This window comes from Stegastes partitus, unplaced genomic scaffold (genome assembly GCF_000690725.1).
Source record: "Stegastes partitus isolate 25-593 unplaced genomic scaffold, Stegastes_partitus-1.0.2 Scaffold184, whole genome shotgun sequence".
NCBI classification, from domain to species: domain Eukaryota; kingdom Metazoa; phylum Chordata; class Actinopteri; family Pomacentridae; genus Stegastes; species Stegastes partitus.
The window spans coordinates 675,529-687,852 of record NW_007577915.1 but is presented as its reverse complement, the minus strand read 5'-3'; the positions used below and the strand labels follow the sequence as shown (position 1 = coordinate 687,852).

At 41.1% G+C, this 12,324-nt stretch overlaps 1 protein-coding gene across 1 annotated transcript in view; it reads right to left on the bottom strand.

The window, feature by feature from the left end:
* dntt (deoxynucleotidyltransferase, terminal) overlaps positions 1-12,324 on the bottom strand; it is a gene marked incomplete at its 3' end in the record, with an annotated part of 64,196 nt that overhangs the window by 33,030 nt on the left and 18,842 nt on the right. Inside the window, exon 4 of the mRNA XM_008280195.1 lies at positions 3,318-3,488. Coding sequence (XP_008278417.1) covers positions 3,318-3,488 — 171 coding nt within the window. The remainder of the gene's footprint in view (positions 1-3,317; positions 3,489-12,324) is intronic.

Below are 12,324 nucleotides of genomic sequence, written 5' to 3'. Positions count from 1 at the left end.
TATTACAACTTGTCATTGTGGAGCAGTTACACAGTGTTTGAGTTGTATGTGAGCTGGTGTGCTCGAGCTGTTGTGTGTCTGCGCATTCCAAATGAAGCAACTGAGTAGATTTACATCTGAGCTGTTTTAAGGGCAGGAACGGTTTATTTTCATGGATAAAACTTATAAATATCTCACTTTAATACAGTGAGATAAGCTTTTAGGGGTTTAATTCATGGCCAGAGAGAGTTTTCAAAAAAAAAAAAAGGCTATATAATTTCCTAAAACAGCCGTGCACTGTGATTTTAGCAAATAAAAATATTCAAACTAGAGGAAGTAGTGCATTATTATTATAGTTATTATAGTGTAGAGTTCAGAACAGCAGCAGCAGATTCATAAACGTTTGGTGATATAGTAACTGGGCCCTGGAAAGACTGTCATGTGGCGCTTCTCAGAAATGAAGATTGTGTCCTGTTGACTTTGTGTAGTTGTTGTGATTTGAATACAATAACTTCTTTCATCTTTCCTTGTAAACTTGAAAACATGCACACCACTTGTTTTTCTGACACACTTCATAACCTTGAATCTACACAGATCAGCTGCCATATGTGGGAAATGCCAGCGTACTTTAAAGCGAACTTCGATGTAACGCTGAATGTTAATAGGTTTATTAGTTTAATGGTAAATAGTACACACTTCTATAGCACTCAGCGAGGTTCTACAAGCACTTTACAATGTGTTTGTCATTTACATACTAATTCACACACCAGAGCTGCTGTGCAGGGCGCTTGGCTGCCATCAGGAGAAACTTTGGGTTCAGTGTCTTGCCCGAGGACACTTCGGCACAAGGAGGGGTCGAGGGTCGAGCCAACAACCTTGCAATTAGCGGACAATGTGCTCTACGGGCTTTTACAGCTGTCGGTCACACAGGTTTTCAAATATATGACTTAAAACTTTCTTGATTGGTAATAACTTTTAAGCAAAACATATTCAAGTTAAACTCAGCTAAGACTGTCTAAATACATTGGAGCCTAACAGGAGATGGTTTCCCTGCCGTCAGCTCCATCAGCGTGAGCCCTGATTACCCCACAAACATCACATCTCCTGTGATTAGATCAGCTCCGGCTCAGTCAGTCAGTCGGTGTTTATTTCTGTTTCAGACATGTTCTCACGTTTACACTCGTTCTAGAACCTATCTGCAGGAGCAAATGAGGCACGTTTTGTACTTGTGAACTAGGAGCTGCTTCTCTGGCGCGGTTTTAATGTGCGATCCTGAAAAGCATGAACACACGCTCCAACGGTTAATGTTGCCATGACAACAATGTCAATGATAGGGACATAGGCCTCATTAGTAGCGCATTCATCAGGGGACAGGATTGCTGCGGAGAATCTTCCCTGTATGTACACTGTGTTTGTTGATCAATAGAAAATGTATTTCTAATAAGGAATGCTGTTACATGTAACATGCTGTATGCGAGGAAGATGCTCGATAATGACTGACCAATCAAAGTCTGGCCTTGGACCGTGAGTCTCACATCTCTACACTGTTTTTGTGCTGTGATCCTATCTGCATCTGTATGTATCTGCCTATCAAAGATTCATACGTTTGTACCTTAATACCTGTAACTTTAATGCAGGTTTTGTTTTGTTTCTGACATGATGTCAGCCCTCTGACGTTAATCAGCTGCTTGATTCGTTGTGTTTCCTCTGAGTTTTGACACAATCTGATGCTCTCAAAAACTGAGAAACACCTGATTTTGTCGCATTTTGCAGGAGGAATTTACAGTGTCATAGCGCTCATGTATGACGTTAAAGAGCGGCGCTGCACGAAGGATGTTGAACTGCTTTTTGCATGTCCTGGCGATTGCAGTTTACATCCCCCCCTTGGCTGATGCTGCTGCAGCCATAGTTCAGTGTCCCAGCTGCAAACATCCCACCCTCAGTATCTGATCATCACTTTAACCATACATCAGTCTCTATTCAGCCAGTATGTGGACTGCCCAACCAGAGACGGTGGAGCCTTGGACCTGCTGTGTGCAGACATCAGGATGCATTTTACTTAATTATTGTCATTTTCTTTCTATATTTTTGGATGCTGCTGTGGCGTGTAAATTTCTCCCAATGGGGGATCAATAAAGTGTTCTATTCAATTCTATTCTATTCTAAGTGCACAGGACCATTGTTGATATCTAAAGGGTTGGTAGTGGTGTCAGGCATCACAATAAATTATTGTCATTATTGTCATGCCATGCCTCTTTTAGTCTTGTGGTGAGTGTGTGTGTGCGTCTGTGTGTGTGTGTGTGTGTGCGCGCGACTGCATTTTTTGTATGTGTATGTGTATGCATGGCGGGAGGGAGGGACGGGTTTACTTTATTTTTTAAATGTTGTAATGTTTTTAAATGCTTTGTTGTTTTTAAATGTTGTAAAGCACTTTGCGTTGTTGTTGTTGCACATGAAAAAAGCTATATAAATAAATTTTGATTGATTGATTGATCAAAAAGTTGAAAATCCGACCAAGCAAAAGCAAAAAGTGCATCAAATTTTAAAATGAAGCGGGAAAAGCTATTTGGACACTGACAAAAACATCAAATCCTGTTTGTAATGAGATGGCTTAGTAGTTCTACAGTATGTGGATATAATCTATATAAATGTGTGATATTGATCCATAAACCAGCATTACAAAGAGGCTTGTGTTAATATGTCAAGCTGGAGTTAATAAATTCTTTCATTAGCTTCATATCACTTCGTAGTAAAAAGGTCATTAAAGGGTGTACCAGAATAAAACAAGCATCCTGTTGATTTAGACTATTTCAACCCATTAATCACATCCCCTGTATCTAGCATTACCACAGACTACTTTCCAGTGTTTGCGTAGTCTTCAGATTAATTTCCTACCTTCAAGGCAGCCACTTATTATTTCAGAACAGTGAGAAAATCAAGTCTGAGGGACCTGCGAGTCGCGTGGTGCGAGAGGTAATCAATCACAGTAAACATTGCATCATGTATTGTTTGCAAACACCTGCTAATTGGAAAGCTTTCCTTGTTTGAAAGTACGAGAGTCGGCTTCTAAAAAACTTTGCATTTTACAAGCTTATGTTGTCAGAAAATCAAACGCGGAGGGAAAAAAAAAAGATGAGCAGTCATGGATGTGAAATGATGACAAGTGATTTAGGACTTTGTTTTATTATTTTCTGCCCTTTCTATTTATTGCAGCTGCCCGAATTAAAACGCTGCCGTTTCATGACAACACTAGCCTCCACATATAACAAGGACGGATCGGCCGACAGCTGGGCTCTGGATTGCATGAACTCGCTCTGCATGCTGAATCTGGGTCTTACCTCCATGACAGCCTTGGAGTGATCCCCCAGGCAGGGCAGGTCCTCTGTGGCCCCCAGACGCTGCACCGCCCAGGGCAGACTCTTCAGGACAGATGCAGCTCTCCTGAAGGCCAGGCACGGACCCTCTATCTCATTGAATTCATAGCTTTCTGCCAACACTTCGAATGCATCCTGCAGGGAGGGGGGAAGGTAGACAAGGACAGGAGGAGAATAGTGTGGGAGACGGAAAAACACACATTCCTACCTACAGATTGTAGAACAGGCATTTTAAGGCAAGTCTGTTGCAACGATCCCTAATTCTTTAACAACACGAAGGAGAAGAAAACAGAGAAGGCAAAGAAGTAAAAATGTGTCAGATGTGCATTCACATGTGAGACGCACTGACCCATAAAGGAAACCAGACAGGGGTAGGAGCTGCTTCCATTTCCTCCCCCCATCCCTCCTGTCCCTGTCACTGTCCCTGTACAGTAGGAGCTGCTGCATGTTGCTTTTCTTCTGGATGACCGGACAGAGACATTAGATGCTGGTGAACACCAGACAGGAACCTGTCATTTTCCACTTGTTCACAACAGGTTTCCCAGGGGACAGCAGCCGTGGACTTCCCCTTTTACAAACATGTTTCCTCATAACGGAGGATACAGTGGGGATCCTGAAAGGAGCTGAAGAATCTAGTAGAAAGCTCAGACTTTGTACGAGATTCAGAGCACACACCTATGAGAAATCCACACAATTCTCAAATAGTAAGTATCTCATATCGTGAAAATTGAATATTTTTTGTATTTCAATGTTTTATATGCTTCAAAGTGTAAAATAAAAGCTGTAAAAAAAACTGAAGATGCTCACTTCCACCCAGATCAGGTGAGAGAGTGTAAAGAGCAACAGAATCAGTACAGACAGCAGGATGTGGTGGTAGAATGGATCAGGCAGAGGACGTTACTGAAGGAAGTGGGGTATGAATCCCAAGAGAAGTCACGTATCATCGTGACTTTCTGATTGACTACTTTTGTCTGTTTGGAGGTCTGTGCTTGTCCAGTGGCTTTGGACATAGAGGGGAGAGTAATTACACATTTTGACATTTTTCCTGTTTTTCACATTTCCACATACTACAGCTTTAACCCTGTTCAGGACATTTGGGGTCTTTTGGACCTCAGGACGTTTGGTTTAGGGGACTTATACTATATTATAAATAACTTATACTGTATATATAACTTATCTTATTTTAAATTGAAATCTCTTCTATTTTATTTTTTGCTCTGTATTTTGTTCTTTATTCTATGTTGCACTGAAGGAGCTGCTCTTAATCTCATTGTACATGTGTATAGTGACAATAAAGGGATTCTATCTATCTATTAGGTATTGGTTTTTCATTTTGGAAGGTTTTTTTAAAATATAAAAAGAGGGATATTTGTCATACATTTGGAACCAAACATACGTCAACCTATCAGAAAATGTATTTAACATAATGTACGGTTCATAAATGAAGAATGATTTATGCTGAGTAAACATTGAACAGTAAAGTAAAATTTTACAGGAAAATATGTTAATTCATATGTTTAGGCTCATTTGTTAAAACAGATATTCATAGTGCTTACCTGAGTAACAGTTTACATTTGTGTTTGCAGAATTATTATTTACACATTTTAACGTTAATCTGTGAATCTGCTGTTTTATAGTGCGCTTGCATTTGCCGAGCTTGGTTCTGCTTCCTCCTGATTGGTTAGTTCGGTCAGGTGACGGGTTGTCAGTAAGTTGTTGTGGCCGCTGACATGTGAAGAGTAAAGATGGCTGTTTTGAGTAAGAAATCCGTCTCCATCCTGCTGTCTCATTATTACTCAGAGTGATCCATTAACCATCAACGAACCCTCACATTACAAAAGTAGAAAAGTCTATCAAATATTTTGCACATATTCTTTCTTGAAGTCCAATGGACCCCAAAAGACCTTCTACGTATGGCAACATGAAAGTCCTGAATAGGGTTAAATATTTCTGTTAATTAATGGAACAAATTTTGCTTACATCCATCCTTAACTTATTTACTTCAATTTCAGTTTGAGACCAGGAAAGGGGAACTAAAGATAAGGTACGAGTAAAGAACTTGACATCCACTCTTACAGCTTTGTACATTTCTTGCTGCTTTAAGGACTTGTTCCCAGCGTCACGCTCTGATTATGTTGGTTTTTGCTGGGTATGTTTTGCAGATTGAGCCATGACTTTTCTTGTGTTTGTTTAGTTTTGTTTGCTTTGTCTGTTGTTGGTTGGTTTGTCTTTTTCACTTTTGGGGTTTCTGTACAAATATCCTGCATAGAACTTGTGCTCACTACTACTTTTTACTTTATTCTGCTGTGTAATACACAAAGGAAATGTTTACATTGTTAATTCTCTTGTTTGGAAATTTAATAAAAAGATCATTGATTCAGGTGCAGATTTCATTGACTGATGCCGTGTTGTGATCAAATAAATACTGCTTAATATTGCTTAATAGAAGATCACATGATAGCATTACCCTAGCCATTCACTACATCAGGGGTCTCGAACTCCGGTCCTCGAGGGCCGCAATCCTGCAAGTTTTAGATGTTTCCTTCTTCCAACACACCTGATTCAAATGATCAGGATCATTATCAGGCTTCTGCAGAGCTTGATGATGAGCTGATCATTGAATCAGGTGTGTTGGAAGAAGGAAACATCTAAAACTTGCAGGATTGCGGCCCTCGAGGACCGGAGTTCGAGACCCCTGCACTACATAGTTGTCTCTTTGTCTCTCGTCAGCCTATGTTTGATTTGGTTCAAGTCTATCCCAGTAAGGAACAGACAAACAGACCAAACAATTCTTTCACTGCTGAGGGTTATTCTACATTATCCACATTCGAAATTCAAGCCTTTCATTGTTATTGCACTTCAAGAGCATGAAGTGAGAAAAAAAAAACTATTTAATTGAACAACTTCAGCGTCACACTCTCCAACAGCAGAATGCATTGGCACACAGCGGAACATTTGGCACCACGGTCAGCTTCACAGTTTGTACTCCTGCTGAAGCGATGAGCAACTATTGCAGAACCAAGCGGTGGAGAAATATGTCACACTGGAAGAACTGGACGCTTTCATGTGGGTCATGAGAAAACATTTTAAATGTCTCGTAACGTGATGAGACGCAATGAGACATGAAGAGCAGCAGGTGGGGTTTGTGACTAAAAAATACAGGAACTACCATTGTTTGGAAAAGGAAACACTCTTCTAGGAAAAAAAAAAAAAAGCTTTTGATTGAAGCAGGAGGGTCTCTGAAATAAGGTGTCGCTTAGTTTTCTTCTATTTAGCCATCAGCTTAAAAAGGAAACAATCAAAGAAGACATTACCGATAAATGGTTTGGAAAAAGTGCAGCACAGTAGCAGAATATCAAGCCCTCCTACTGAAAAAAAAGAGTAGTGTAGCACACCTAAAGTGTCATAGAAAAGTCATTTGAGACAATTATCACATTTCACTCATTTATAGAAGCGCATAACACGAAATGTGTTGCAGCAAATAAAATCCTCCGAGTATACTTCTTGCCAAAAACCCCACAGCATTGTCTGTTATGTGCTTCTAAATGATGGAAATGTGATAATTGCACTCTTCTTTTAAATTCTTCATGTGCTATCTCACTCAGCAGTTTTGATTTGTTGCACTTTTACTCAGTGCGCCTCCAACAACCAATCGTTTCAAAGGGTTTTTTTTTTTACGCTTCAAACAAGAAGTTACCCTCTTATCGTTTAAAGAAAACCTGTCACACAAGTCTTCCAACTTATCTCCACCTTGTTCGTTTAAATTGCTGTTTACTGATATGCAGCTGTTAAGTCACTTCTACGTATCAGTGATATAATAAACAACGACTGCAAGAACGTGCAAAACTGTGAGTGAGACTGAAATTTTAATTTGTCCACTGAAGGCCTATCAGCCACCACTCGCTGGATGTAGATCTAAGGACTGGGTTATGCTTTAACAGAACAAGTGAATACAATAGACAATGCTGCACACTTAACGTAACAGACACGGTTGTGTAAAGAGCGATGTTGAAAGAGGAGTTCAAACCCTGCAAACGTTTGCCCTTTTTTAGGCATGTGGTGTACACTGTAGACATGGTGTATGGGGGTATTGCTGTTGCAAAACTGTTTGTAAATGGAGAGTTGTGTGTCTGTAGCTCAGTCTGTGTGTTTGTAGTGAGATTTGCCAATGTGTACAAAGATTTGTCCAAAGATGTGTACAAAGATATTAATACATGAAAAGTCTCAGTATTTGGCTACAAGTGCTGGAAATACAGACCAATCACCAGCTATGAGTCAAGCGGGCCTCACAATCTTTTCACACATGACCGTTTCTTCACTTCTACCATGAGAGATTCATATCCGTGACTCCAGGGTTTATTTGCCCTGAGCTCAGACTCACAGGCCACACCATCAGGCGGTGCTATCCCCCCAGAGTCTTTGAGGACGCACGGCATTGTCTGGTACATGTGAACAAGTTAAATTTGTTGAATTTGTGGGTCGCTGAGCAAAAATTTTCATGATGGCTTGCAGGCGGCATAACTACTGAGGTACAGGACAGCAGAGTGGTACGCAGCCAGCATGAACGAGCCTGTGAGCCTGAGCTCAGGGCAAAGAAACCCTCAAGTTACCGATTTGAATCTTTCACAACAGAAGTGAAGCAAAAGTCATGTGTAAAAAGACAGTCAGTGGTGTCTGTATTTCCAGGTATTTAGCCAAATACTTAGACTTTTCATCTATCATCTTTTTACACGTTGACAAATCTTTTTACGCATTGACAAATCTCACTATAGATACACAACTCTCCATACACATTTACAAATAGTTTTGCTACAACAATATCCCCATAACAGTGTGTCTGACAAGTGACGTCAATGTGCCATAAATCTGCATTCTTTCCAACATCCAGCAGGAGGCGACTCTTCTGGTAACAAAAATAAGTGTGATTGTATAGCAGTCTACAAGAAAATGATCAGTAAACATTTTCCAAATGATCCAAAGGTCTCGATTCCGCATTTTAAGTCTTCTTCAACACAGCATGGTGTTGATTAAGTAAATTGCAGTTCCATCTAGAGTAAAACAGACAATAAAGCAGGGTATGCTTTATTGCTTTATACTCTGTGATTGACTGGACTCTACTGTAAGGTCATGCAACATCTCCTCAAGTTCTCAGTCAGATCCACCCCTAAATCAGGTTTCAAGGGGCTACTAATAGATAAGAGACTAAAGCTAAGCTACTAGCATCTGAGCTTGTGGTTGCTTGTTGTTGCTAATGACATCAACATTTCTGTTCTACTCAAATGTTCCCATAAACCATGACGCTAAATGGAGTTTAGCCGTCATTTGTTTTAGTCTTTTCACCAGTGCTTTAGCTTCTGTTGTGTTTCTCTGATGTACTTCACAGGAAATCAACACAAACCAGCTGCTGACACTGGCGACAAAACAGTTTCTACTTTACTTGCAGCGGCTGGGCGTAGCTGCAGTTGTATATCTATATGTATATTTTTACGAGCCGATGCTTTAGGCTACAAGCAAGGTCAAAAATGCTTCTGAAGAACTGTGGAGCGTAGACACTGATGAAAGTCCACAGGCGCCGCTGATGTTGTGTTGCTGCTATGTGCCCCCTGCAAACAACCCCTTTCACATTACATTCATTTATTTCAACGTTAACAACAAGCTGAAGCTGTAAGAAAACCAGCTAAGTGTGTAGTGTCTTCTCTAGAAATCCGTTTGTAATCGTTGGCATTGGGGTCAGCACGCTTTCTAACTCATCACAAAAAAGCAGTAACAAAAACTGATATCAGTAAAACACAAGTCAGCTGACAAACCGGTGCTTGAAGAACAAATACTGAAAGCCACTAAAGCAGCAGAATGCTAAATCTAGGAGCTGAAGTTAAAGCTGCACAGTGTTACCAGAGCTCAGGATAGATTTCACCACATCCATGCCTTCATTTCCTCTCTTCCAGCCAAGCCGCAATCTGAGGTCACTGCACCCCCCGCAGCCCTGTGCAGACATGCAGCCTCAGGTCAGTGAGCTGCAGACTTTAGTCCGGCTCACCCAGGAGATGCAATGACCCGATTACTGCAGCACATGGAAAGGCAACGGCCTTTTACATCACACCAACACACACCACACACACACAGCTGGGCTCTCCTCACAGCATGTGACAAATAGGAAAAGCCAGCTTGTTATTGGATAGGTGATAGGGCACGCTTGTGTTGTGCGAGTGTTTAGTGAGCAGGATGTGTTTCAAGCAGTTTTTGTTTGGACCAGTGATTCGGGGCTCTTAGAACATCTACGGGGTAAACTTTAAATTATATAAAACATAAAAATATAATCCATGGCGTTACATAAAACAGCACAAGAATATCTTGTACTGTGAGCTCAGTACAAGATTCTTGGGGGCAATGTACTTTATCAAATGAGGGGAAGAGAAAGTGAAACAACAAAACAATAACACAACTCTCGCTTGGTTATGCCCTACATTTGGAGTGAGCTAGTTTTCAGTCTTTTAGCCTCGATTAAAGCAGTCCATACGTGTTCTATACATGCATGGTAGGTCATGTCTACATGTTCAGTACATATACACGACTGCTGAGCCCTGGTAGTACAGTCATGCACGGAAACCATAGACTGTATAAAAGATGGACGTAGCAACTGGCCCTGAAAAATGAAGCCAACCTGGAAGTGTCAAAAACTTGCAATATCACTACGTCCGCTAGCTGCTGGTTCCAAAAAGCCCTGGCTCCCATAGACTTGAATTGGAAAAGAAGTGATCACAGATCACCAAATACTGCATTCCTACAGCTCAGGATTTTTTTAAAATTAGTTTTCATGGTCAAGTCCAGAGATCAGGTGGCCAATCTGAAAATAAATCAACACTGAATTTCTTAAAAATCGTCAACGTTTTGCGGGGCAAGGGGCGTGGCTGGCTTGATTGACAGTCGGCAGCGACCATACAGATGAAGCGAGCAGAAGGCGGTAAATGTGGGCGGGCAGAGAGGGCTCGCCTCTCAATCCGTCTGACCAATCGCTGCTCCTATGGCTCCACCCCTCTCCAACGATTTTTGCGTCACTGGCTCAAAAAATCCAAGATGTCAACCAGGAAGTAGCAAAACCCTGGCTTCATTTTCTCAGTGCATAAACCAACGGGTGACGTCATGGTAGCTACGTCCATCTTTTATACAGTCTATGACGGAAGCAAACAAACTCTGGGTTCTTGTGGACTTCACTGAGATACGATCATCCGACAAAATAAGTGCATGAAATCGTTAACTTTTCAACATGTTTCTATGAGCGAACCTTTGATGGTCTTTGAAACGGTGCCTATTATAATAAAGGTGATATACTCAAACAAATTTTGCCATTTTTTTATGTCACCTACAAATCCAAACTAGAATCAGGGATTCCAGATGAGGTGTCAATGATGAGAGCCTCCTCGGTGTTAGACAGGTGGAATCAGTCTTCTTTAAGCCGCGAACCCATAAGGTCTGCTGTTCTCTTTGCTCTTGAAGTGTGTGGTGTCACAATGCCAACATGTACAGTCCTCTCTAAAGCCTGCAGAATAAAAGGATGCCTACGAGTCTGCCCGTGGATTTTAAATCATCTCCAAATGGTCTGAAGTAAATCGTTTCAGCGCAACAAAAATCATGTACAAGTGGCGTATATCTCAAATGACTGCCAATTTGTCCAGGACAGGCCGCCCCAGCAAATTGAGCCCAAAAGCAGTCTGTCTGATGCAAAGAGAAGACTCCAAGAAGCCCCAAATTACATCGCAGGGATCTGCAGGTAACTCTTGTAATTGCAGGTGTCAAAGTGCTGCACCTGCAATCAGATTTCACAAAAATGACTTGCATGGGAGGCTTGTCAGGAAAAAGCTTTTGCTGTCTAAAAAAGAAAATTAAAGCAAAACCACAGTTTGGCAGAGAACATACAGGCAAAGAGCGGCCTGTTGGAATAATGTGCTCTGGACAGATGAATCAAAGGACGAGCTATTGAAATGTTGGGAAGCAAACATCTTGCAACTATTAATCGAGAGTGGTCAAAACATTTCAGTGTACCATTGGCAAAGCCTACTGAGCAATTATGCAAAACATGTAACATGAAGTTACACTGAACTAAAGTATAAGCGGAACACTTTTATTTTTGCTCCCATTTTTCATGAGCTGAACTCAAAGCTCTTTGTCTATGTACACAAGAGGTCTATTTCTCTCAAACGTTGTTCACAAATTTGCCTAAATCTGTGTTAGTGAGCACTTCTCCTTTGCTGAGATAATCCATCCACCTCACATGTGTGGCATTTTAAGATGCTGATTAGACGGCATGATTATTGCTCAGGTGTGCCTTAGGCTGGCCACAATAAAAGGCAGCTCTATGTGAAGTTTTATCACACAGCACAATGCCACAGATGTCACAAGTTTTGAGGGAGCTTGCAATTGGCATGCTGACTGCAGGAATGTCCACCAGAGCTGCTGCCCGTGAATTGAATGTTCATTTCTCTACCATCAGAGAATTTGGCAGTACATCCAACCCTCCTCACAACCACAGACCAGGTGTAACCACACCAGCCCAGGACCTCCACATCCTTCACCTCCAAGGTCGTCTGAGACCAGCCACCCAGACAGCTGCTGCAACAATCGCTTTGCATAACCAAAGAATTCAAAACTGCTCAGATCTTTGAGTTCAGCTCATGACAAATGGGAGCAAAACAAAAGTGTTGCGTTTATTTTTTTGCTCAGTGTATTTACGCTAAAGGGGCGATACTAGCTTCTAAAGCCACAGAAGTATTATAGCATTGATTGATTTTTGTTTAATAAATGATCAAAAACAGATAATCTTCCTTGTCGTGTTGTTTAAGTACTGCTTTTATCTGTAGGCACTGAAACAAAGAGGATCAAATGTTTGCTTGTTCAAATGCAGCATGTCAGAGAGCCAACCATTTTCATTGGATGAACTTAATTTTTCACATGACTGTTTATCCCTCGACTCTGA